At 53.1% G+C, this 23755-nt stretch overlaps 1 protein-coding gene across 7 annotated transcripts in view; it reads left to right on the top strand.

Moving 5' to 3' along the window:
* Positions 1 to 23755, top strand: part of MAP4 (microtubule associated protein 4) — a 152711-nt gene that overhangs the window by 44926 nt on the left and 84030 nt on the right. For all 7 annotated transcript variants that reach the window (XM_059489636.1, XM_059489802.1, XM_059489470.1 and 4 more), the window contains exons 3-4: positions 7001 to 7250; positions 16052 to 16117. In XM_059489636.1, the coding sequence (XP_059345619.1) occupies positions 7010 to 7250; positions 16052 to 16117 (307 nt within the window). In that variant the 5' untranslated portion in view covers positions 7001 to 7009. The remainder of the gene's footprint in view (positions 1 to 7000; positions 7251 to 16051; positions 16118 to 23755) is intronic.

The following is a 23755-nucleotide window of genomic DNA, read 5'->3' as shown; positions in this document are numbered from 1 at the left end:
GACGGAGTTTGGAGCTAATTTTACAGGAGCAAGAGGGTCTGATGGGATAATGGATGTGTGGACATCAGGGTCTCCTTTAAACCAGCAAAAGGGAGGAAGTGTTCCTTCCCTGCTCCTCCTGGATGGGAGCAGGTTTCTCTTCCCTCTCTGGCCAGGGGCTGGGTCCAGCCTGTTTGGAGCAGGATGGAGCCATGGAGGGACCTGGCAGGGCTCTGGGGCTGGAATGCTGTGTCACTGTCACTGCAGGGCTGTCTGTGAGGCCTCAGGTTCAGCTTTTATATTTTCAGATCCTGTGCTGCTTTAGTGTGTGGGTCTGAGCTCCACATCAGGGCATGGTGAGCTCTGTGCACAGAGCAGGGAGACAAAACAATTCCTGCTCCAGCTGGGCACCAAGGACAAATGAGCCAAATCTCAGCCCCAGAGCACAAACCCCGTGGGCTGGAGAGAGAAAAACAAGCAGGGTGGGACTGCCTGGGCTAAAGCTGCAATGGGACAATGAACTGCAAGGTGCAAATGGAGCAGAGCTGATCCCAGGGAGAGACCCCGGGAGCGCTCGTGCATTTTGGGGCCATTTTGGTTCATCTTGCGTTCATTTTGGGACCATTTTGGGTTCATTTTGGGACCATTTTGGTCCATCTTGGGTGCAGCCCTAGCTGGGCTCATGTGCTGCCCATGGTGGATCCATGGAGGCCTTTTAATAAATCCCTGCTTTATTCTTTAGCTCTGTCCAGCCTCTGCTCTAGGGCAGCCTCACAAGGCATCACCAGGTCCCTGGGTGAGCTCCTGTGGGAAAAGCAACCCCAGCATTGCCCGTGCCAGCAGTGCCAGGGAGGGCAGGCAGTGTCCCACACTGAGTGCCATTGTGTTGGGACACTTGACAGGCTGTCAGGTTTGGGTTTTGGGGCAGCATCCCCGTGCCAGCTCTCCTCTTTCTCTGTCTTCAGACAAGAACACAGAATCTGGGTCAGACTGATCATAACTTGAAATTCCAAGCCTGTGCGTGCCTGGAGGCAGGAACACAACAGAGCAGGCAGGGAAGCTGCAAAATGGAGGCACAAAGTTGAGGAAAGGAATTCTGCTCTTCCCTGGATGGGAAGCTCAGGCTGTGGCTCATGCAGGCTTTGGTTTTTTCACCCTTTTCCAGAGGGTGGTGAGTGGGGTGATGGCCCTGGGAAGGTGTTCCAGGGAGTCACTTGAAGTAGAACCTGGGTGAGGAAGTTGCTGAAGAGAAATTCTTGACAACCTGAGAAGTTGTTGATGCTCCTGATGCCTAAAAGTGTCAAAGGCCAGGCTGGACAGGGCTGGCAACACCCTGGGACAGTGGAAGGTGTCCCTGCCCATGGCAGATGTGGCACTGGATGGACTTTAATGTCCTTCCCAACCCAAACCAGTGTGGGACACTTCCAGGGATGGGGCAGCTGGGACTAAAATCCAGTGAAGGGTTGGAACTCTTTGGAACAAGGATGGAGGGTAAGGGGTTAAAATAACCCTGCTGAATGGTTCAGATCAGCTGAGGAGAGCTGGATTTTATTTACCCCAACAAGCAGGTTACTCACTGAGTAAGTACACAGAGATTCTGAGCTGGAGAAGAGCAGATGGAGCAAACCCTGAGTGTAACAGATCAGCTGTGCCTGGAACAGGAGAGATCTAAACAACCCTCCTGTGTAAAAATAATGTGTGAGCTCAGGGAACAGGGTGGATTTGCTTTGGGGTGCTTTGAAGGTTTCCTGGAATGTGTGGCTGCAGGAAACCCCTTCTCCTTGCCCTGTCACTGTGGCAGGGCTGTTCCTGCTCCTTCCACACCTTTCCCTGGAGCAAACTCCTCCCTTTGCTGTTGTCAGGGAGGGCTGGGCTGTCCTTGGAGGCTGTCGTGGTACAAACCTGCAGTCAGGTTGGTGTCACCCATGCTGATTTAACAGCCACGAGGACCTGGGCAGCTGAACCATGATTCAGAATCCCTGAGGCTGGAAAAGCCCTCCCAGCCCCCTGAGTCCCAGCTGTGCCCCATCCCCACCCTGTCCCCAGCCCAGAGCACTCAGTGCCACCTCCAGGTGTTCCTGGGACCCCTCAGGGATGGATGTCACAGACATCTTTTCATTAAACATATTTTCTTAGGATTTTTCCTCCTGAGAAGCTGTGAGGCCTCAGGAACAAAATGTAAACATTGATTATCTGCTGTGGAATGCAACAGGGGCATCTGGGATTGGCCCATCTTGGATGTTTATAATTAATGGCCAATCACAGCCCAGTTAGCTTGGACTTTTTGTCTGAGACACCAACTTTTATTATTCATTCTATTCTATTCCTAGCTTAGCTAGCCTTCTGAGATGAAACTTTTCTTTCTATTCTTTTCAGTATAGTTTTAATGTAATGTATATCATTAACAATAAATCAAGCCTCCTGAACATAGAGTCAACATTCTTGTCTCTTCCCTCACCTAAAAACCCCTGTGAACACAGTCACAGATGGGCACTCCAAACCTCCCTGGGCAGTTCAGTGCCTGACCCCCTTTCCATGAGGAAATTCAGTGCATTCTTAAACCTCTGCCTTCAGAAATCTCTGCCACTCCTCAGTTTTTCCCCTTCACCCCCAGGTTAATGCCAGAATTCCCCTTCCCTGTGCTCTGTTAGTGTGTGACTCCCAGAGCTGGGGAGGCAGGGGGTGAGGTGCAGGATCCTTTCGTGCTCCCCAGGCAGCTCTGATATGGATGGATGTGGGGTGGGAGCATCTGTCTCTCTGAGCTGCTCAACACATGGATGTGCTCCTTGGGCACAATCCCTGCAATATCCTCATTTCCCTCGTGCCTTAGACAGGGAATTGGGAATTTGGCTGTAAGAGCAGAGAGGGAAAAGGAGGAATTCCCAGGGTTGTGGCTGTCCTTGGAGCCCACCTGGGCTGAGGAGGGATCCCTGCAGTCTGTGCCAGTGTTCCTGCCTGTCTGGGACACCAGTGCTGTATTTGAAATGGTTTTTCTTAGGTACACTGGTTTATTTTTATGCATCCTTCCTGCACTCCCTGTTTAGCTAAATATGGCCAAGGAAATGCCCTGCTGATAAGGCTGTATATCCTCATTATTGTTCTTCCCCAGAAAGTAGATCACTCCAGTGTAGATCACACCTGAACTAGCAGCACAGTGCCACAAGCCCCACAAATCCCATTTATTTTATGGCACCTCTTCCATGGAGGGCAGCCACTCCACATCCAGGGAACAGGCACAGGACAGGGGGAAACAGCTTCCAGCTGGGCCAGGGGAGTTCAGGGTGGATATTGGGAAATTCCTTCCCCAGAAAGTCTGTCCAGGCCTGGCCCAGCTGCCCAGGGCAGTGCTGGAGTCCCCATTGGTGAAGGGATTTAAAATCCCTGTGGATGTGGCACCTGGGGACATGGTCAGGGGTGGCCTTGGCAGTGCTGGGGGATGGCTGGGCTGGATGGACTCAGGGGACTTTTCCATCCACTCTGTGCTCATGATGCAGCTTGCTGGGAAATGTAAATATTGTTTTAACTTCTGATGCTAAATGACATTTTCAGAAGATGATGATTAAATGTTCATCACTGCACATTGAGGCTCAGTGACCTAAAGCCATCAGTTCACTTGTGAGTTGAAAACAAAGGAGGATGTGCCTGAAAAATTGTCTCTGTCTGAGCCCCATTTGTTCCTTGGAGGCTGCTCAGTGCAGGGATGAAACTTCTGGAAGTGCCTTCCCTGGCTGGTGCTCCCTGCAGGTGATGCAGCCAGTTGTGTGCACATGATTTGTCTTAAAATAGCCAGAAACTCTGAAAGAAACCTTTTTATAAGCCTTTTTCATTTAAATATAAAATGTTGGTTTTTTTTTACTGACCATAATTCATTCAAGTGTGACCCTGCACGGGGGGTTAAGAGCTCCAAACTTTTCACCTCTGGATTTCCAAGCTGTGACTCAGGGCCTTTATCTAAGCCACCAAGAACTGCAGTTGCTCCTGAAGTGTGCTCTGCCTGCAAGCCTGACCTTTCATTGTTCAAAGAATGCAAAAGAAGAGCTTGCACTGAATTATTTTCCGTAATAGACTTGCCTGGAAGGACAGAAACACCACTGTCAGTGGGACCCTATTGTTCCCCAGGAATGTGAGGCTGGAGCCTGTAGGTATGTGCTGGCCCTGCAGTGCTGACACAGAATTTCCTGGAGTTCAAGGAGTAGGAGCCTTTGTGTTTTGGGAACAAGAGGAGCTGTGTTCTGCCACCCCATGGAGGGCAGCAGGCCTGGGCTGCTGCTCAGTGCCCACTGGGGTCATCCTCCTGACCCAGCTCAACAAGTGTCCCTTGTGTCCCTTGTGTCCCTGTGGCTGCAGCTCTGTGGCAGCAGCTCCTGGTGCTCCTAAGGAGAGGCTGGAGCTGGGCTGGGGGAGCTGGGAATGCTCACCTGGACAGGGGAGATCCAGGGGCAGGAATGCTCACCTGGGTAAGGGAGATCCAGGGGCAGGAATGCTCACCTGGACAGGGGAGATCCAGGGGCAGGAATGCTCACCTGGGCAGGGGAGATCCAGGGGCAGGAATGCTCACCTGGGTAAGGGAGATCCAGGGGCAGGAATGCTCACCTGGACAGGGGAGATCCAGGGGCAGGAATGCTCACCTGGGCAGGGGAGATCCAGGGGCAGGAATGCTCACCTGGACAGGGGAAATGCAGGGGCAGGAATGCTCACCTGGACAGGGGAGATCCAGGGGCAGGAATGCTCACCTGGACAGGGGAGATCCAGGGGCAGGAATGCTCACCTGGGCAGGGGAGATCCAGGGGCAGGAATGCTCACCTGGACAGGGGAGATCCAGGGGCAGGAATGCTCACCTGGGTAAGGGAGATCCAGGGGCAGGAATGCTCACCTGGACAGGGGAGATCCAGGGGCAGGAATGCTCACCTGGACAGGGGAGATCCAGGAGCAGGAATGCTCACCTGGACAGGGGAAATGCAGGGGCAGGAATGCTCACCTGGACAGGGGAAATGCAGGGGCAGGAATGCTCACCTGGACAGGGGAGATCCAGGAGCAGGAATGCTCACCTGGACAGGGGAGATCCAGGGACAGCTCAGAGCCCCTCCAGGATCTCCAGGAGAGCTGGAGAGGGACTGGGGACAAAGCCTGTCTGTGCATTGCAGCCTTTCTGTTCCAAGGATGGCCTCAAAAAGCTGCAAAGTGAAAAAGTGAAGAATTGGTGATGGGAGTGTGTTGTGCCAACCTGAAGGCTGCAGATGAGTCAGTTCAGGTGCATTTTTTCAGCTTGGTGCCAGGAATAAATTGAACACAGGGATGCAAATCAGAGAGGGATAACTGGTGATTATTTCCCCTCTGTTTCCAGCTCATAGCTGTGGATATAATGCCTACGTGTGCATTTTGCTGTATTTTTTTCATGTCAACATTATTAAAACGTCACTTTCCCTCCCAAATCCCAGGGCTGGAGGGGGTTTGCTGGGATTAGCAAGGTTTGCTGAGGACAGGGATGTGCTGCAGGACCCTCTGGGAGGGATCAGGAGCAGCACTGAAGTATATACATCAGAGATTATGTAAAATCCTAATCTCCATAGGGGAGCTGGGTGGAGTCAAACCCAGCACTAAATTCCCTTGCGTCATTTGTGCTGCTCAGGGGTGTCATTAACTCCAGATATGGGGTGACATTAACTCCAGAACTGGGGTGACATTAACTCCGGATGTGGGGTGACATTAACTCTGGATCTGGGTGACATTACCTCCAGAACTGGGGTGACATTAACTCTGGATCTGGGGTGACATTAACTCTGGATCTGGGGTGGCATTAACTCCAGAACTGGGGTGGCATTAGCTCCAGATCTGGGGTGACATTAACTCCAGATATGGGGTGGCATTAGCTCCATATCTGGGGTGGCATTAACTCCAGATCTGGGGCAGGCCAATGTCACACCCTGGCCACCCTGGCCAGGTGCTAGGTGGTGCTTTTTACCTTTTTATTCAAGGTTCTGATAAAAGACCCCATGAAATGTCACATCCACGAGCTAAACCTGCTTTATATGATCCCAGTTTATTTCTGATCCATTGCGGGGGGGTTTAGGAACATCTGGGAATTCCTGAGCACTGCACAAAGGTTTGGTCTGAAGGCACAGGGGACATGGGGGGTTTAGGAACATCTGGGAATTCCTGAGCACTGCACAAAGGTTTGGTCTGAAGGCACAGGGGACATGGGGGGTTTAGGAACATCTGGGGGTTACTGAGCACTGCACAAAGGTTTGGTCTGAAGGCACAGGGGACATGCAGTGGGCAGGGATGTCTGATGGAGCTCTCTCTGTCTCCCTGGCTGGGTTCCAGGGCAGTGTCACACCATGGCCACCCTGGCCAGGTGCTGGGCATTATTTTTTACCTTTTTTTATTCAAGGTTCTGATAAAACACCCCATAAATGTCACATCCATGAGCTAAACCTGCTTTAGATGATCCCAGTTTATTTCTGATCCTTTGGGGAGGTTTAGATACATCTGGGAGTTCCTGAGCACTGCACAAATGTTTGGTGCACAGGGGACATGGAGGGGTTTAGGAACATCTGGGGGTTACTGTGCACTGCACAAAGGGTTGGTGTAAAGGCACAGGGGACGTGGGGGGGTTTAGGAACATCTGAGAATTCCTGAGCACTGCACAAAGGTTTGGTGTAATGGCACAGGGGTCATAGGGAGTTTAGGAACATCTGGGGGTTACTGAGCACTGCACAAAGGTTTGGTGCACAGGCACAGGGGACATGGGGGGTTTAGGAACATCTGGGGGTTACTGAGCACTGCACAAAGGTTTGGTGTAATGGCACAGGGGTCATAGGGAGTTTAGGAACATCTGGGGGTTACTGAGCACTGCACAAAGGGTTGGTGTAAAGGCACAGGGGACATGGGGGGTTTAGGAACATCTGGGGGTTACTGAGCACTGCACAAAGGGTTGGTGCACAGGCACAGGGGGTGTGCAGTGCCCAGACATGTCTGATGGAGCTCTCTCTCTCTCTCTCTCTCTCCCTGGCTGTTGCAGTGCTCAGGCATGGCTGACCTGGACCACTCCCTGAGCCTGGCCGACGCTCTGACGGAGCCGCCCCCGGACGTGGAGGAGGAGGTGAAGAGAGATTTCATCGCCACGCTGGAGGCTGAGAAGTTTGATGACGTGGTGGGGGAGACTGTGGACAAGACAGACTACGTGCCCCTGCTGGATGATGAGGAGCAGGCCAGGCCTGGCTCCCAGGAGCCCAAAAGCAAAGGCCACGTGGACGGCATTGCCGTGGAACGTAAGTGCCCCAAGTGTCTCCAAAGCTGCCACTGCACAGCTGGGACATCTGTGACACTGCTGGGACAGGAGCTGCCCTGCTGCAGGCCTCAGTCTGACAGGCTTATGGCAAAAGGCAAGGCTGAGGTCAAGCCCTGTTTGCTGCTTTTTGCCTCTCCCTGCTCGCCACCCCATTGAGGGAGAGGCTCTGCTTTACACCCATGTTTGGGGTTGGTGCTTTTGGGGCTCTCAGAGGAAGCACTGACCAAATTCCACAAGCAGTGTCCCGAAACAGCAGAGCTGTGCAAGGTGCCCCCACTCTGGGGCATGGCAGAGCCAAGCAGGAAAGGTGGATGATGAACTGGAAGATGGGAATGTTCATCATCTCCCAAATGTTTGCCAGCTGAATCCCATGGTTCTGGCCCAAGGTTTATTTACTTGGATTTCTTTGGCTGTGCTGGTTGTGTGCATGGCACCAAAACATGCTGCTGCCTCTGCTGCTGCTGCTGCTGAGCACTTTCCAGCCCAGCTGGTATTTAGAGTCATGGAATCATTAAGGTTGGAAAAGATCTTGGAGATCATCAAACCCAGCACTGCCAAGGCCACCACTGACCATGTCCCCAAGTGCCACATCCACGGGGATTTCAATCCCTCCAGCAATGGGGCCTCCACCATGCCCTGGGCAGCTGGGCCAGGGCTGGACAGACTTTCCAGGAGGAATATTCCCAATATCCACCTGAACCTGCCCTTGAGGCCATTCCCTCTCCTCCTGTCCCTGTTCCCTGGGCACAGCCTGACCCTTCCCTGGCTGTGCCCTCCTGTCAGGAGCTGTGCAGAACCACAAGGGCCCCTGAGCCTCCTTTGCTCCAGGTGAGCCCCTGCCCAGCTCCTCAGGGATTCTGCAGCCCCTGCCCAGCTCCTCAGGGATTCTGCAGCCCCTGCCCAGCTCCTCAGGGATTCTGCAGCCCCTGCCCAGCTCCTCAGGGATTCTGCAGCCCCTTCCCAGCTCCTCAGGGATTCTGCAGCCCCTGACCAGCTCCTCAGGGATTCTGCAGCCCCTGCCCAGCTCCTCAGGGATTCTGCAGCCCCTTCCCAGCTCTGTTCCCTGCCCTGGTCACATTCCAGCCCCTCAGGGTCTGTCCTGGACCTGGGGACCCCAGAACTGCCCCAGGAGTTTGAGGTGGAACATCACCAATTCATTTGTGTTAAGAGCTTTATCAAAAACTCCGCAGGAAAAAGAGATTTTTAAACAGATGCTTCCCTGTGTGAAAGGGAAAAGAGTGAGATTTGGGATCATGCAATGGGTTTCTTTCCCAGTGAACAATTTAAATTATTGCTCCTTTGCTTGTGTGCTGTTCCCTCCCTGCCCAAGTGGGAATTGTCACTGACCAGCAGTGCCTTGATGATTTTATTTGTTTTGTGGCCTTGATCTGTGCTCAGGAAGAGGAAAACCTTTGGTAACTTGATGACTTCTTCAGAAGAAGTTTTCTTTTTTTGCTTTAATGCTGCTGCTCATCAGTGCTGAGGAAGGTGGGATGTGATTCCTCAGAATGAACAGAACCTCCAGGACCACAGCGTGGGGAGTTCTGCTCTGTTCAAGGCATTTATTTGCTTTGATTAGAAGTGCACTGGGTGCCTTGTAATACAGAAAATGTAACCTTGAATTTTCCATGCTGACACAGTTATTAAATGGCACCAAATGAGCAGGAGGGATGGGCAAAGGGATTATTATAAAACTTGGAATTTGGGCAGTTCCGATGTGTATTATTTATTTTATTTTTATTATAGCATTGCAGAAGCAGAGAAAAATGAAGATTTGTTAACACCTTGTATGTGATTTGAGAGTATTTTAAAGCAATCCTTTGTTGTAGAAGCTGCAGATCCTGAACCATCTCAGCACAGGATTTCTCAGTGCTAAAATCATTTCACAATATTGGTGTGAGATACAAGGCTCTTAAGTGTGTCCTGCCAGCTGTGGATCCCTGGACATTGCTATTGATACCTTGGGGTTTAACTTTCTAGTTTTTAGGGCATCACTGTCCCAACTCATTATTCCACATAACTCCAGGACCTTGGGCTGGGGGTAACGAGGCCTTTGGGCTTTGCTCAGTAATTAAAACTCTGTGAGAGCTCAGGCACAAATACTGGGGGGCAGAAGCAGAATTTCAGGAGGAATTCCTTCATGGAAAGGGTTATTCAATACTGGCAGGGGCTGCCCAGGGAGGTTGGCAGTGCCCATCCCTGGAGGTGTCCCAGGAACCCTGGAGGTGGCACTGGGTGCTCAGGGCTGGGACCAGGTGGGCACTGGGCACAGCTGGGACTCAGGGGGCTGGGAGGGCTTTGCCAGCCTCAGTAATTCAGGGATTCTGGGCTCTCCTGGCTTTTCCAGCCCCTCTCTCCCCTCTCTGCAGCCCATCCTGGGGCTGCTTGAGCAGAGCTCGTTTCCTCCTCCGTGGCAAGGGGGGATGCAGTTTCTTACCCTTGCTTTGGAGATTGGTTTTTCCCTTTTTTGGGAGAGCTGGAGAGCAGTCAGGAGCATGATCTAAACCTTTGGCAAGATGCAGACGAGACCCTGGTGAGGAGATGGAGGAGTTGTTGAGTGGAGCTGTTCAGCTTTCCCAGCCTGGACCAGCACGGGAGGACTGAAGCCTAAAGCAGGGTCAGTAACCACAGGCCAGGCTCAGGATTTGGTCCTGGAATGTCTTAATTTCTCTGATCTGTTTTTCCCTGAAGTGCTGAGGGTACCTGGTGCAGCCCTGGCTGCTGAGAATTTCAGATTTTCTGTGTTGAAAGGCACGGACCCTCAGGAGAAAACTGCATTGACCTGGGGCTGTGGAGAAGCTCCCAAAATGGAATTACAGAACTGGGATTGTGGGTGTGGAGTTTGGATAGAAGTGTGTGATATCCAGGGAAAAACAGATACCTGTTTCTTCCATGAAGTTTATTTAAGATTTGTAACAGTTTAAAAAGGCAGTAAAGCTGAATAAGTTTCATTTACTGAGGCTCCAGAATAAATAAATGAGCTCTGGGTGAGGTTTACAGGGCCCTGAGGGGGTGTTGGTGTCGCAGTTCCGTGTTTGAGTGTGACCCCAAGTTTTTGGGGCATAGCAGAGAGAGTTCCATGTCCCTGGCTCCAGACAGCCTGGCTTTCCTGAGGGAGAGGAGCAGCCTGCAGAGCTCAGGCTCTGCAGCCTCCCCTCGTTCATTTATTTATGTTAAAAGGCACAAATGTGTTCTGACATCACGGTCTGTGCTCCTCAGATTGTCTTTGCCCAGTCAGAAGAGGTTTAATCCTCCGTCCTGTCAGGCTTTAGCTGCTCCAGCTCTGCTCCAGGGTTTTCTTTCACTTTTTTCCCTAAACCCAGGAGCCAGATTGGGAGAGTTTAATGTTGAGCTGGGCCCCAGCCTGGGCTGGGTGAGTTCAGAGAGGGGAGAAGAGCAGGGACCTGTGATGAGCACTAAAAATCTGTCCTAGAACAAAGCTTTAATAATGTTAACTCCTAAAGTACCAGGGAGAAACGGGTCAGCTCTTCCTCACACCTGGCTGGACGTGGTAATTTGGGATAAAATTCTGGGATAATCCCTTTTGACCTTGTGGGCCTTACATAGCAGCAAGGGCAGTGTGCTGCCTGCTTTCCTTGGCAATTCCAAGGCTCTCAGGGTCCTCTGGAGCTCCCAGGAAATCCTGGAGGCTGCAGCAGCACTTTCATTCGGGTGCTGATGTGGTGGGATGATGGGATTTCAGATGGGAGCACATTCCAAGGAAGGGAAAACACTGGGGAGGGTTTAATGATTTGCAGCAGAGCTCCTGGGCAGTGTTTCAGCTGAGATGAGGAGCAGGATTGTCTGTGCAGTGATGGTTCCTGGTGAGGAATTGTGTTCCTGGTGTGGAATTGTGTTCCTGGTCAGGAATTGTGTTCCTGGTCAGGAATTGTGTTCCTGGTGTGGAATTGTGTCCCTGATGAGGAATTGTGTTCCTGGTCAGGAATTGTGTTCCTGGTGGGGAATTGTGTCCCTGGTCAGGAATTGTGTCCCTGATGAGGAATTGTGTCCCTGGTCAGGAATTGTGTCCCTGATGAGGAATTGTGTCCCTGGTCAGGAATTGTGTTCCTGGTCAGGAATTGTGTTCCTGGTCAGGAATTGTGTTCCTGATGAGGAATTGTGTCCCTGATGAGGAATTGTGTTCCTGATGAGGAATTGTGTCCCTGGTCAGGAATTGTGTTCCTGGTCAGGAATTGTGTCCCTGATGAGGAATTGTGTCCCTGATGAGGAATTGTGTTCCTGGTCAGGAATTGTGTTCCTGATGAGGAATTGTGTTCCTGGTGGGGAATTGTGTCCCTGATGAGGAATTGTGTCCCTGGTGGGGAACTGTGCCCATACCAAAGGGCAGCTCTGTGCTCTGTGCTGGGACGTGCCCTCCTGCTCAGTCCCTGTGTTCTGCCTCCTTGCACTGCTCACAGACCCCTTGGTGAGCTTTAACCTCGAGTACAGGATTTTTTGGAGGGGATTGTCCTGGTCTGGGCTGGGATGGGGTTGATTTTCTCCCTGGCTGGGGCAGTGCTGTGTTTGGAGGTGGCTGTGGGAGTGGTGCTGGTGACACCTGGGTGGTTTGGATGTTCCCGAGGAGTTTTTGCTTTGCCAGGCTCAGGCAGGGAGGTGCCAGGAGGGTGGGGGCATGGCCAGGGGAGCTGATCCCACCTGGCCACAGGGATGTCCCACAGCACTGGGATATCACATCCTGCCCAGTGGGAACTGGGAGAGGTGGCCAGGAGCTGCCAGGCACTGCTGGGACAGGCTGGGCATTGCTCAGGGCTGCTGGCCCAGGGCATTGGGCACCCCTGGTCCCTCTTGGCTTTTATCCTCAGAATCAGGAAAAGCCCTCAGAGACCACGGAGTCCAACCATGCCCAGCACTGCCAGGGCCACCCTGACCTGTCCCCAAGTGCCACATCCACTGGGATTTAAATCCCTGCAGGGATGGGGACTCCCCTCTGCCCTGGGCAGCTGTGCCACATCTGGGCAGCCCCTTCCAGGAAATAATTGTTCCCAATTTCCACCCTGAGCCTGAGGCCGTTCCCTCTGCTCCTGTCCCTGTTCCCTGGGATAAGATCCCAAATCCCCCTGGCTGTGCCCTCCTGTCAGGAGCTGTGCAGAGCCACAAGGTTTCCCCTGATCCCCCTTTTCTCCAGGCTGAGCAATCCCCCTCTCTCTTTTCACTATTATAACTCTATTATTTTATTCCATGTATTAACCTGTCCTTGAGCCCGGGGTTCATTGCCCTGCACTCCCCTCCCCAGGGGCTGGGGGGGCTCCCTGGGCCCCATTCCCGTGGGATTGAGCCCTGCAGGACCCAACCCTGCCTGCCAGGAGGGATGGGCTCGGTTTGAGCGCACCAGTCCCAGCGGTGGCTCTGGGACAGCGGTGTCACCACGAGGTGGCTCTGCTGGCCCTGCTGCCCTCTGTCCCGGCTGCAGAGCCCAAACCCGGGCACACCTCGGCTCCTCCGGCTGTTCCCTCCCTTCCCACACCAGGAATGGGTGCTTTCTTTGCAGCAGGATTTGCTGTAGCCAGAGGGGTTCAGGCACTTGGTCAGGTAGGAAAGGGGAGATGGAGAGTGTTCCCCACAGCCCAGAGTTCCACAGGGATCAAAGGGAGATCAGCACACGATGATATTTGCATTTTTGGCTCAGATGAGACGTTAAACCTTTTCCCTCTCACAGTCTGTCCAGCCCCATTCCTGCCCCACAGTTACATCAGAGAATCCCAGTTACATCACAAACCCAGACTGGTTTGGGCTGGAAAGGACCTGAAATCCCACCCAGTGCCACCCCTGCCATGGCAGGGACACCTGCCCCTGTCCCAGGGTGCTCCCAGCCCTGTCCAGCCTGGCCTGGGCACTGCCAGGGACCCAGGGGCAGCCACAGCTGCTCTGCTGTGCTGGGTTTACCTCACAAAAGTGATGCCCACCACATCTGGGCACATCTGTGCCAACCCCTCCCCACCCTCACAGGAGCAATTCCCAATTCCCAATCTCCCATCCATCCCTGCCCTCTGGCAGTGGGAGCCATTCCCTGTGTCCTGTCCCTCCATCCTTGTCCCCAGTCCCTCTCCAGCTCTCCTGGAGCCCCTCCAGGCCCTGCCAGGGGCTCTGAGCTCTCCCTGGAGCTTCTCCTCTCCAGATGAACATTGCCAGCTCTCCAGCCGGGCTCCAGCTCCCTGTGCTGCTGGATCAGGGCTGGGGCAGCTCTGCAGGTGATTTTGAGGCAGAACATTTAAAGGAATGGATGGAAGGAGATGACACTCCTTGTTCAGAGTCACCAGCTGGGTCACTCTCTGTCCCTCAGTGTTTCCACTCACATTTTCCTCTCAGTGTCAGCGTTTTACAGCTGTGATAAAACCTGCACAGGCACTCGAGCCCCCCAGAGCCCTCCAGAGCCCCCTGTGCCCTCAGGGGAGCCTGGGGCAGGCTGCAGGTGCTGCAGGGACGTGCTGGCCATGGTGCTGTCCCCTGGGATTAGGGGCTGCTGCTGGCACTGCCCATTTGCTCCAGATTATCTCTTTAGCCAGCGCTGCCTGAAATTTGTTTATATAAAAACAATCCTTTGATCCACGAGCCAGATGCAAATACTATCTTGTGATTCTGATGAGGATTAGGTAGTTACAACATCTTGACATGGTTTTGGGTTTATGCAATTTAGGATATGAGGGGAGGAGCCCTGGCCCTGGGCAGGTTGCTGGGTGCTTTCACACTGGGGCTTCAGCAAACCAAACTCAGATTGATTTCTCCAAAGGCACTGACCTTCAAAGACTGAAAAATAACAGCCACTCCTGCTGGCTGCATTGGTGGGATTTGACCTGGTTTTACTGGAAGCTTGTCTTCCCAAAAAGCTAAAACTGTACAGGGAACCATTTTAGCTGCTCTGTCTCCTTCCCAAGGAGAGCTGTGGCACTTCTGATCCTTCTGCTCCTCTGGGAGCCCACTTTGGAGGGGTTAATGCATTAATAATCGTGGTGGCATCAGAGTCACTGAGTCTGGAAAAGCCTCCCAGCCCATGGAGTGCCAGCTGTGCCCAGTGCCCACCTTGTCCCCAGCCCTGGGCACTCGGTGCCACCTCCAGGTGTTCCTGGGACACCCCCAGGGATGGGCACTCAAACCTGAGCACCCTTTCATGGGGAAATTCAATTCCTCCAGACTCTGGAGCATCCCATCAGCTCAGTTGCCTGTGCAGGGTGCAAGGGGCAGCTCTGAGGAAGGAAAGCAGGATGTGATCATGGAGGGAATTTGGGGCTGGACTGGGATGGTCCCTGGGGGTTCCTTCCCTCTCAGGAGTTTCCATGATTCTGCAGGGCTTATGAAATGTGTGGCTCCTGCAGGAATTCCATGGAATTCCTCAGGGATCCACTGCAGCATCCTCCCGTGCTTTGGGCAGCTGTGACTCTGTGTTTCAACCACACTGACCCTGATTTCAGGGCATCCAGGCACTGCCAGGACCTCCCCAGTTCCTGTTTCAGGCCCAGGGCACAGCAGCCCTTGCTCAGCTGGGCTGTGGAACTGATCAGGAGCAGCTCCAGGGATGGATCCCTGTGCTGTCCCCAGCCCCTCCAGGAGCATGGAGCTGTGTGGTTTGCTATGAACTGCCAAGGTCAGGGGGATTTTTGCAGAGCACCAGGATGAGCATGGATGGAGCTGGAAATGCTTTTCCTTTGCTTTGCTGAGGGCTGGATTCAGCCCTGCTGTGTCTGAGGGTATAAAACTGGGGCTCAGGAGGGGCCAGCAGCAGCTCCAGGTGACTGAGTGTGTGTCTCTTTATTATTTATACAGTGAGCATTTCCTCACTGTCAGCAGAGCTGAGGGCCCAGGGAGGAGCTGGTGCTGCTTGTTCTGCTTCCCTAAAACTGCTCAGGGTCATAAAGTCACAGAATCCTGTCTGGTTTGGGGTGGAGGGACCTTAAACCCATCCAGTGCCAGCCCTGCCATGGCAGGGACCTCTCCCACTGTCCCAGGGACCCCTCCCACTGTCCCAGGGTCACCTCTCCCTGTCCCAGGTGCTCCCAGCCCTGTCCAGCCTGGCCTTGGGCACTGCCAAGGATCCAGGGGCAGCCCCAGCTGCTCTGGGCACCCTGTGCCAGGGCCTGCCCACCCTCACTGTATAAAACTTCTTCTTTTATATAATCTAAATTCTGTATAATTATTCTTCTATATAATCTAAATCCTGCAGCTTCCAACTGCTCCCCTTGTCCACTGCTGCCAGGTTTCCCAAGTTCAGGCTGTAAATTTTGGTGCTGGTTCAAATTGTGGCCATCAGTCAGTGTCAGAACAAGGTGGATTCAGTCTCACAATGAGAGGATTTTCTGTGCTGGGTTTTGGAATTGGTGATCTTCCACCCTGACCTAAACCTCCCCTGATCCCTGCTTTAGCAGTATTTGGTGTTTCAGCAGGAATTTCCCCATGGAAAGGGGGCTCAGGCCTCCCTCCTTGCCCAGGGGGGTTTGCAGTGCCCATCCCTGGAGGTGTCCCAGGAATTCCTGGGGGTGGCACTCAGAGCTGGGGACAGGGAGGGGATCAGGCTGCATTTGGTGATCCCAGAGGGCTTTTCCAGCCTCAGGGATCCTGGGGCTCTGGGGGGTGCTCAGGGCTGGAATTGATAATTTCTTGTGTTGGTTTTGGGATCCCCACCAGGTGACAAGTGGGGATCCATCAAAGCTTGGACTCCATCTTGGAGCTCTTTTCCACCCTCAGTGATTCTGCAGTGTCTCAGAGCTGTTGTCAAGGTCTCACTGGGATGAATCCCTGCAGTTTAACCCCTGTGTTGATCCCTTGCAGATTCCTCAGCCTCGGGGCCCACGGTGGTGGAGAACGGCGACCACGGGCTGCAGGACCATCACACAGGTACCAACCCTCTGTCTGCACTCCTCTCTCCTCCCAGGGCTGGCCTTGCCTTCAGAGAGCTGCCAAGGAAGGGGCAGCCAAACAGAGCTTCAGTTTCTTTGGGGTTTAAGGGGTTTCCTGGGTAAAACCTGGATCTGGAGATGTTCTCCGTCCAGGGACAGTGCTGGGAGGGCAGCTGATAGAAATGGCTTTGGAGAGTCCATAACCCCACAGCTGACCTGTCCCCTGTCCTGTGACTTCCCTGTGACCCTCTGTGGTGTTTTCCCACATCCCCACCCTTTGGAGCAGTTTTTATTCCCTGCCCTGACCCAGCTGTGTCCTCCCCCCATGGCTGTGTCCCCACACCTGCTCCAGCAGTGGCACAGGTGACACTGAGCCTTTGGGACATTTTCCATGGCATCAGGGCAGTTCTGGCTGCCAGAAGCTTGTGATGCAACTGGATGAGTATTTCAGACTTGTGCAGAACCTGGAAAAGAATTTTTCAAAGCCTTTCCAGTCAGGCTGAGGTGCTGAGCTTGGTCCTGTTTCAGTCCCAGTCAGTTGTGGGCTCTGCTTCCCTTCCCCCTGAGCCTCTGTGCCTGGGAATTGGTGAATTAAAACACCTCTTTGCTATAATTCCCTTTAGGATTTTAGAGTTTGGTTCAGTGTGAGTGAGTTTCATGTCCTTAGTGAGGATGGGAATAAAAAAAATTGATCTTTGTGCTTCATTTGCCATTGGAAATCTGGTCAAAAGGAAGTTGTACATCTTCTGTAATTCAGTATAAACTGAAATTTAGAACACTTCTGAACCTTCCTAAGGATATTTCCTCCCTCTTCATTAATACTTCTAAGTAAAGGAGATAGAAATGCAATCAGATTTATGGTCTGAATAATTAAAGGCATCAGGATTTTTGTATTGAGCTTCTGGCTTGTGTTTAAGAAATCCTTTGTTATTTGCCTCACTCTTGCTTTGTGGAGGTTTAACTCTTCACACTAACTGTTAACAACTTTGATCAAAGATACTTTTATGTGTCTGGAGCTTTTTAATTTATTAATATGTTCCCTCTTTGTGGGGTAGAGTTGATTTTTTTCCTTCTCTTGTTCAAGTGTGTCTAAAAGTGACATCAAAGAGGCAGAGCAGGGTGTCAGGATGGGGAGCTGTGGCCATCAAGTTAATTAGGTTTGCCAGAGGAACAGGAGATGTGCATGACACAATTCCTTCATGGCCTCTTTCCCTGCCCCCTTCCCTGTGGAATGCTTTCCATGTTCTGGTTCTGCGTGGGAGAGAAGGGAGAAATGCTGAATTTCCACAGGGTGTGCAGGGTTCAGAGCTGCTGCTCTTGGCATGGCACACTGCAGAGGTGCTGCTGCCCCAGGCTGGATCCCTGGCTCTGAACCACTGGGTTTGTTCTCAGCAGGACCCACTCCCTGTGTCTGAAAGCTGAAATGATTCCTAGGGATGAGAGCAGAGAAATGGAGCAGCCAGGAGGGGACGGAGGCAGGTGATGCTCAGGCAAAGCAGCTGCTGCAAAAACCAGTGCTGAAAGCTGCAGGGTTAAAAACCAGTGTTCAATGCTACAGGTTCAAAACCAGTGTTCAATGCTACAGAGTTAAAAACCAGTGCTCAGAACTGCAGGGTTCAAAACCAGTGTTCAAAACTACAGGTTCAAAACCAGTGTTCAATGCTATAGGTTAAAAACCGGTGTTCAAAGCTACAGGGTTAAAAACCAGTGTTCAATGCTACAGGTTAAAAACCAGTGTTCAGTGCTACAGGGTTAAAACCCAGTGTTCAAAACTACAGGTTAAAAACCAGTGTTCAAAGCTACAAGGTTCAAAACCAGTGTTCAATGCTACAGGTTAAAAACCAGTGCTCAAAACTGCAGGGTTCAAAACCAGTGTTCAAAACTACAGGTTCAAAACCAGTGTTCAATGCTACAGGTTAAAAACCAGTGCTCAAAACTTCAGGGTTAAAACCCAGTGTTCAAAGCTACAGGGTTAAAAACCAGTGTTCAAAACTACAGGGTTAAAAAGCTACGGGTTAAAAACCAGTGTTCAAAACTACAGGGTTAAAAAACAGTGTTCAATGCTACAGGTTAAAAACCAGTGCTCAAAACTACAGGGTTAAAAAGCTATGGGTTAAAAACCAGTGCTCAAAGCTACAGGGTTCAAAACCAGTGTTCAAAGCTACAGGGTTAAAACCCAGTGTTCAAAGCTACAGGGTTAAAACCCAGTGCTCAAAACTACAGGTTCGAAACTAGTTTTCAAAACTACAGGTTAAAAACCAGTGTTCAAAACTACAGGTTAAAAACCAGTGTTAAAAGCTGCAGGGTTAAAAACCAGTGCTCACACTACAGGTTCAAAAGCTACAGGTTCCAAACCAGTGTTCAGAGCTCTGTTTTTGGGTTTAAGCTGGTGCTGGAACACTCAGAGGAGCAGGGTGGTGCAGCTGTTGGCACATCCCAACGTGGCTCTCTCTGGGCTGCAGCTCAGCAGGCACTGCTGGATGTCCCTTCACTCATCACATCAAACAAGGTGATGACTGACCTCGTGTTATTGCAGCAGCATCCCCTGCAGCCCTTGGGCTGTGTCTGCAGAGCTGGCATCAGCCAGGCTGAGCTGCTGGCACCCCTTGGCACTGCCACACACCCTCAGTGCAGCCCTGGCAGGGACCCAAACCCTGCAGCTCGGGGCCAGAGCCTCACTGAGGGTTGGATCCTTTTCTCCTGGCAGGGCAGAGCTCAGAGGCTGCTCAGGCTGTGCTTAGGCCAGGCTTTAGGCCAGGCTTTAGGCCAGGCTTTAGGCAGGGAGAGCCTGGCAGCTCTGCCCAGGGCTGGGCAGGGCTGAGCCTGACGTGGCCGTGGCTGCCTGGCCCTGGGGTTTGGGTTTGGGCTCTGCAGAGCTGCACTCTGGGCACATCCCCTGCAGCCCTGCTCTTCCTTAAAAGGAGAAATGGAGAGGCTGCAGCAGCACTGCCAGGGATGCAGGGCTGGGAGCAGGAGCTCAGTGGGGCTCTGGGGTCCTGCTGGGGGAGCAGCTCTCTGCCCACCCACCTCCACAGGACAGGGTCAGGGAGGGCTTAGCCAAACCAACAGCACGTTCAGAACCAAAAATTCGGGGGTAATTTGCAATTTGCAACTCTTGATTGCAGGATATTTGCCTAGAGTTCAAAGGAAAAATGCATTTAAAACTAAAACCCAACCAAATTTCTGGAAATAAATCCATCAGGGATGGTCAGGGATGGTTGATGTGGATGTGCCTCCTGCCCAAGATGCTGTCCATGCCCGTGCTGGCAGCTGAGAGGCTCCCTGGGGAAGTGTCCCTGCTGGATCTGGTGCTTCCCCTGGCTGGGCTGTGCCTCCAGCCAGCCTGATGGCACTTCTGTCCCCAGCAGTGTCACAGAAACACTGTGAGCAGTGCCAGGCTGCGCTCCTGGGCTGCTGCTGGCCTGGGCCTGGGTGGTGACAGGGAACAGCCCTGCAGGTGACAGGGTGACAGGTGACAGGTGACAGCCCTGCAGGTGACAGGTGACAGGGAACAGCCCTGCAGGTGACAGGGACTGCAGGTGACAGGTGACAGCCCCAGCCCCAGCCCCGTGGCAGAGCTGTGTGTCCCCTGGCAGGTGTCCTGCTGCCCTGTGAGGTGCTGGGTGTGGTGCAGAGCTGCTCCGTGCTGATGTTTACTAATCACTTGCGCTTTCTCGCCCCTTTCCCCATCCCCTTTCCCTCTCCTACTTCTTCTCCTCTCTTCTATTTTCTCCTCCTAGAAGCCTAGACTGTCTCCTAACACTGGGGCTGCCACTGACACGAGGCCAGTGTCTTTTTCTACCTGCCATTACACTCCTAAACTCTGCAGCATTTTACAGAGCTCTTGCTTTACCTCCTTGGACTTGGCTGTAGAAGAAGCAAAGGGTGGCTCCGTCCTGCTCCTCCTCCCTGTGCTCTGCAGTGCTTGTTGAAACCTTCCTCTGTCTGTGTAAGCACAAAGGTGCACCCTGCTTTGGAACTGCGCTGTGCCTCTGGTTTGAAATCACCACCACAGCTCCAGTTTTTGGTTTGATCACCTTTAAATTTAATTTCTCTCCGTTTTCATGGTGCTGGATAACAGAAGGTTTGAGATTTCCAGTTGTGCTTCCATAGTGGATGGGTCCACCATGACTGCAGCTCCCTTCCCTAGTCCCCACACTCCCCACAGCCTTTTAGAGTACCTGCCTTGCTCCTTCTGCTTTGGAACCCTCTCACACGAGGTTCTGGTCTCTAATAATGTTGTTTTCTTGGGGGGGTTCACATCATTTCAGCGCTTTGTAGAATTGAGAAGCAGATCAGGGAAAAGCAGGTGTCCTGAGGTGCAGGTGGATCATGAGGGGTGCATTTTGGGGTCCCAGCCCTTGCCATAGCTGGGAGTATGAAGGAAAGCAGCCAACCCCAAATTCCTGCCTCAGGGAGTGGCTTTGGTGTCACACTCCTTCCCAAAAACCCCAGAAATAAGGAAGGAAATTGCCTTTTTTAACTTCACACCCTTGGCTTGCTGTGGGCAATGAGTCCTTGGATGGAATTTACCTGCCATGAGAAATAATCTGTCCCTGCTAAACTCAGGGAAACAAAAGCACTGAGTTGTGATACTGTGCTGAAATAATCCTGACAATTTCCAGCAGCACCAGCAGGAACAGGCCTGGTTTAACCTAAGCCAGAGCTCCAGGAGCCTGTCCAGTGGCATTCCCACTGCCCCACAGAGCTGCAAAGCTTTCCAAAGACAAAGTGCTCATTTTTCCATCAGTAGATGAAACAAAGCATGAAAGGAGGAGACAATTAGAGAGGGAAATCAGAGTTTGACCTGAGGCAGGCCCAGCCTGGCTTGGGGAGGTGAGGGGCTGCTCTGGGTGAGGAGAATCCCGTGCTGTAGCTCAGGGTGCTTGGCCTGCCACACCTGATGGAAGGATTTAGCTGAACCCAAATGCAGCTGGGGCTGAACTGCCCAAAGCAAGAGCTGAGAGCTTCACTGGGCTAAAATGGCATTTCCCTGTTGTGAGGGGAGTGCCTGGCACCCCCTGGTACCCCCTGGTACCCCCATCCTGCTGCAGCAGGGTTTGGGTGCAATGGGCAGTGCCAGGGCAGTGCCAGGGCCGTGCCAGGGCCCGCAGAGCAGCTCTGGGCAGCTCCCCCAGGCCAGGCAGCCTTGCTGTGCTGTTTGTCCCCAGTGGGAGCTCACATGGCCCGGCTGGGTGGCAGTGCCAGCGCTGAGTCACAGCCTGGCCCTGCACTGAGGCAGGAGCTGGCATGTGCTGCCCACTCTGGTGCCAGGTCACCCCGTGTGCCCCCCGAGGAGCTGCCAGGTGCCAGTGACCCCGGGGTTTGGGCTCCTGGTGCTCATTGCTGTTCCTGGGGACACTCCAGGCCCTGGAGCCCCGCTCTGGGCTCTCCCTCCCACCCGTGGATTTCACAGCATCGTTCAGGCTGGGAATGACCTGAGATCAGCTCCAACCTGTGAGTCCCTCCTGGTGTGCTTTCCTTTTTCCTTTGGCTTTTTGGTGTCTGTGGCCATAAAAGGAGATTCTTGCCTTCTTGGCTTTCTTTTCAAAGACCTTTTCATAGCTTTTTTTTTTTTTTTTTTAATGTGATTTTGAAGCAAGGCAGCATCACTTTAACTTGGCTCCTCAATTGTTCTTTCTCACCTTTTGCCTTAAGTGGGCTTAACTCTTGTGCCCTAGAAATAGAGAATAAATAATATAAGACTGGTGTCTGAGGGGTGCATTTTGGGGTCCCAGCCCTGCCATAACTGGGAGTATGAAGGAAAGCAGCCAGCCCCAAATTCCTGCCTTAGGGAGTGGCTTTGGTGTCACACTCCTTCCCAAAAGCTGTAGAAGTAAGGAAGGAAATGTCAGATGGAAATATGAAATATGGAAGGTTTCAGGTACCTGAATATGACACTTTTCCCACTCCCACAGATGTTTTATTTTATTGAAAGGCAGCAATGCTTTAAAGCCTTGACTTGTAGCCAGGGTGAGATGGGCAGAGGAGTTTGGGAGCAGCTGCCCATCCTGGCACCCCCGTGGGTGGGATGGGGCTGGGCAGGGCAGGGGCAGCTCCTCCAGCCAGGGTTTGGCTGTGCCTGCTGCAAACATGGATCACCCATCCCATGCCACCCCATGTTTGTGCCCTGTTCGTTTGTAGTGCCACGGGGTCACTGGTGGGCAGGGGGGCTGCACAGGGGGGCTGTGCTGAGGGGCTGGGTGATGTTCCTGCAGCACTGCCCCCGAGCTCTGGGTGTGCTGGGGTGGGATCCCAGGGGATGTAGGGAATGGGGGCTCTGTGCAGTTTCTGTCCCTGCTGGAAACACCCCAGTGTCCCAGTGGGGGCTGCCTGGGGGTGTCCTGTGCAGCCCCAGGAGAGTTCTCTGCTCACAGCTGGGGCTGTGCTGTGCCCTAACCCCTGTGCTTGCTCACCCGTGTGTTGTCACTGCTGCTGAGTCGCTCGTTGCAATGCTCTGTATGATGTGAATCTGTAACTGCTGTGCAATAAATGTCCCTAATAAACATCTCTGACTAACCCCTCCCGAGTGGTTCTGTGCTGGGAGTGTCTGGGGTCCTGCTGCCAGCCCGGGAATGAGTCCTGCAGGGAATGTGCTGGGGCTGTGCTCTGGTGGCACTGCTGCAACGGGACATGGCTGCAGCTGGCAGGGCTTGGGAACCTGTCCCTCAAAGCCAGGCATGTTGTGCAGAGTGTCCCACACCACGTCCTTGTCCCCAGAGTGAGGGACAGGGATTTCCTGGGGGATGAGGAAGGGGCTGGGTGGTCACACTCAGCTGTGGTCACTGGCTCGGTGTCAGTGCAGAGCAGTGACAGGAGGGACACTCAGGGGTGGCACCAGCACTGTCCAACCTCCCTGGCACTGGGGCTGGGGCATCCTGGGCACTCTGCTGGTGACACTGAGCTCGGGGTGCTGGTGACAGCTCTGGGTGCTGGTGACACCGAGCTCTGGGTGCTGGTGACAGCTCTGGGTGATGGTGACACCGAGCTCTGGATGATGGTGACACTGAGCTCTGGGTGCTGGTGACCGCTCTGGGTGCTGGTGACACTGAGCTCTGGGTGATGGTGACACTGAGCTCTGGGTGCTGGTGACACCAAGCTCTTGATGGTGACACTGAGCTCTGGGTGATGGTGACACTGAGCTCTGGGTGCTGGTGACACCAAGCTCTTGATGGTGACACTGAGCTCTGGGTGATGGTGACACTGAGCTCTGGGTGCTGGTCACACCAAGCTCTTGATGATGGTGGCACTGAGCTCTGGGTGCTGGTGACACCAAGCTCTGGGTGCTGGTGACACCAAGCTCTTGATGATGGTGACACTGAGCTCTGGGTGATGGTGACACTGAGCTCTGGGTGATGGAGACAGCTCTGGGTGCTGGTGACACTGAGCTCTGGGTGATGGTGACACTGAGCTCTGGGTGCTGGTGACACCAAGCTCTTGATGATGGTGACACTGAGCTCTGGGTGCTGGTGACACTGAGCTCTGGGTGATGGAGACAGCTCTGGGTGCTGGTGACACCAAGCTCTTGATGATGGTGGCACTGAGCTCTGGGTGCTGGTGACAGCTCTGGGTGATGGTGGCACTGAGCTCTGGGTGCTGGTGACACTGAGCTCTGGGTGATGGTGACACCAAGCTC

Source organism: Ammospiza nelsoni, chromosome 1 (assembly GCF_027579445.1).
Source record: "Ammospiza nelsoni isolate bAmmNel1 chromosome 1, bAmmNel1.pri, whole genome shotgun sequence".
NCBI lineage: Eukaryota > Metazoa > Chordata > Aves > Passeriformes > Passerellidae > Ammospiza > Ammospiza nelsoni.
Note: the sequence above shows the minus strand (reverse complement) of the source record. Positions and strands in the feature narration are given on the sequence as shown.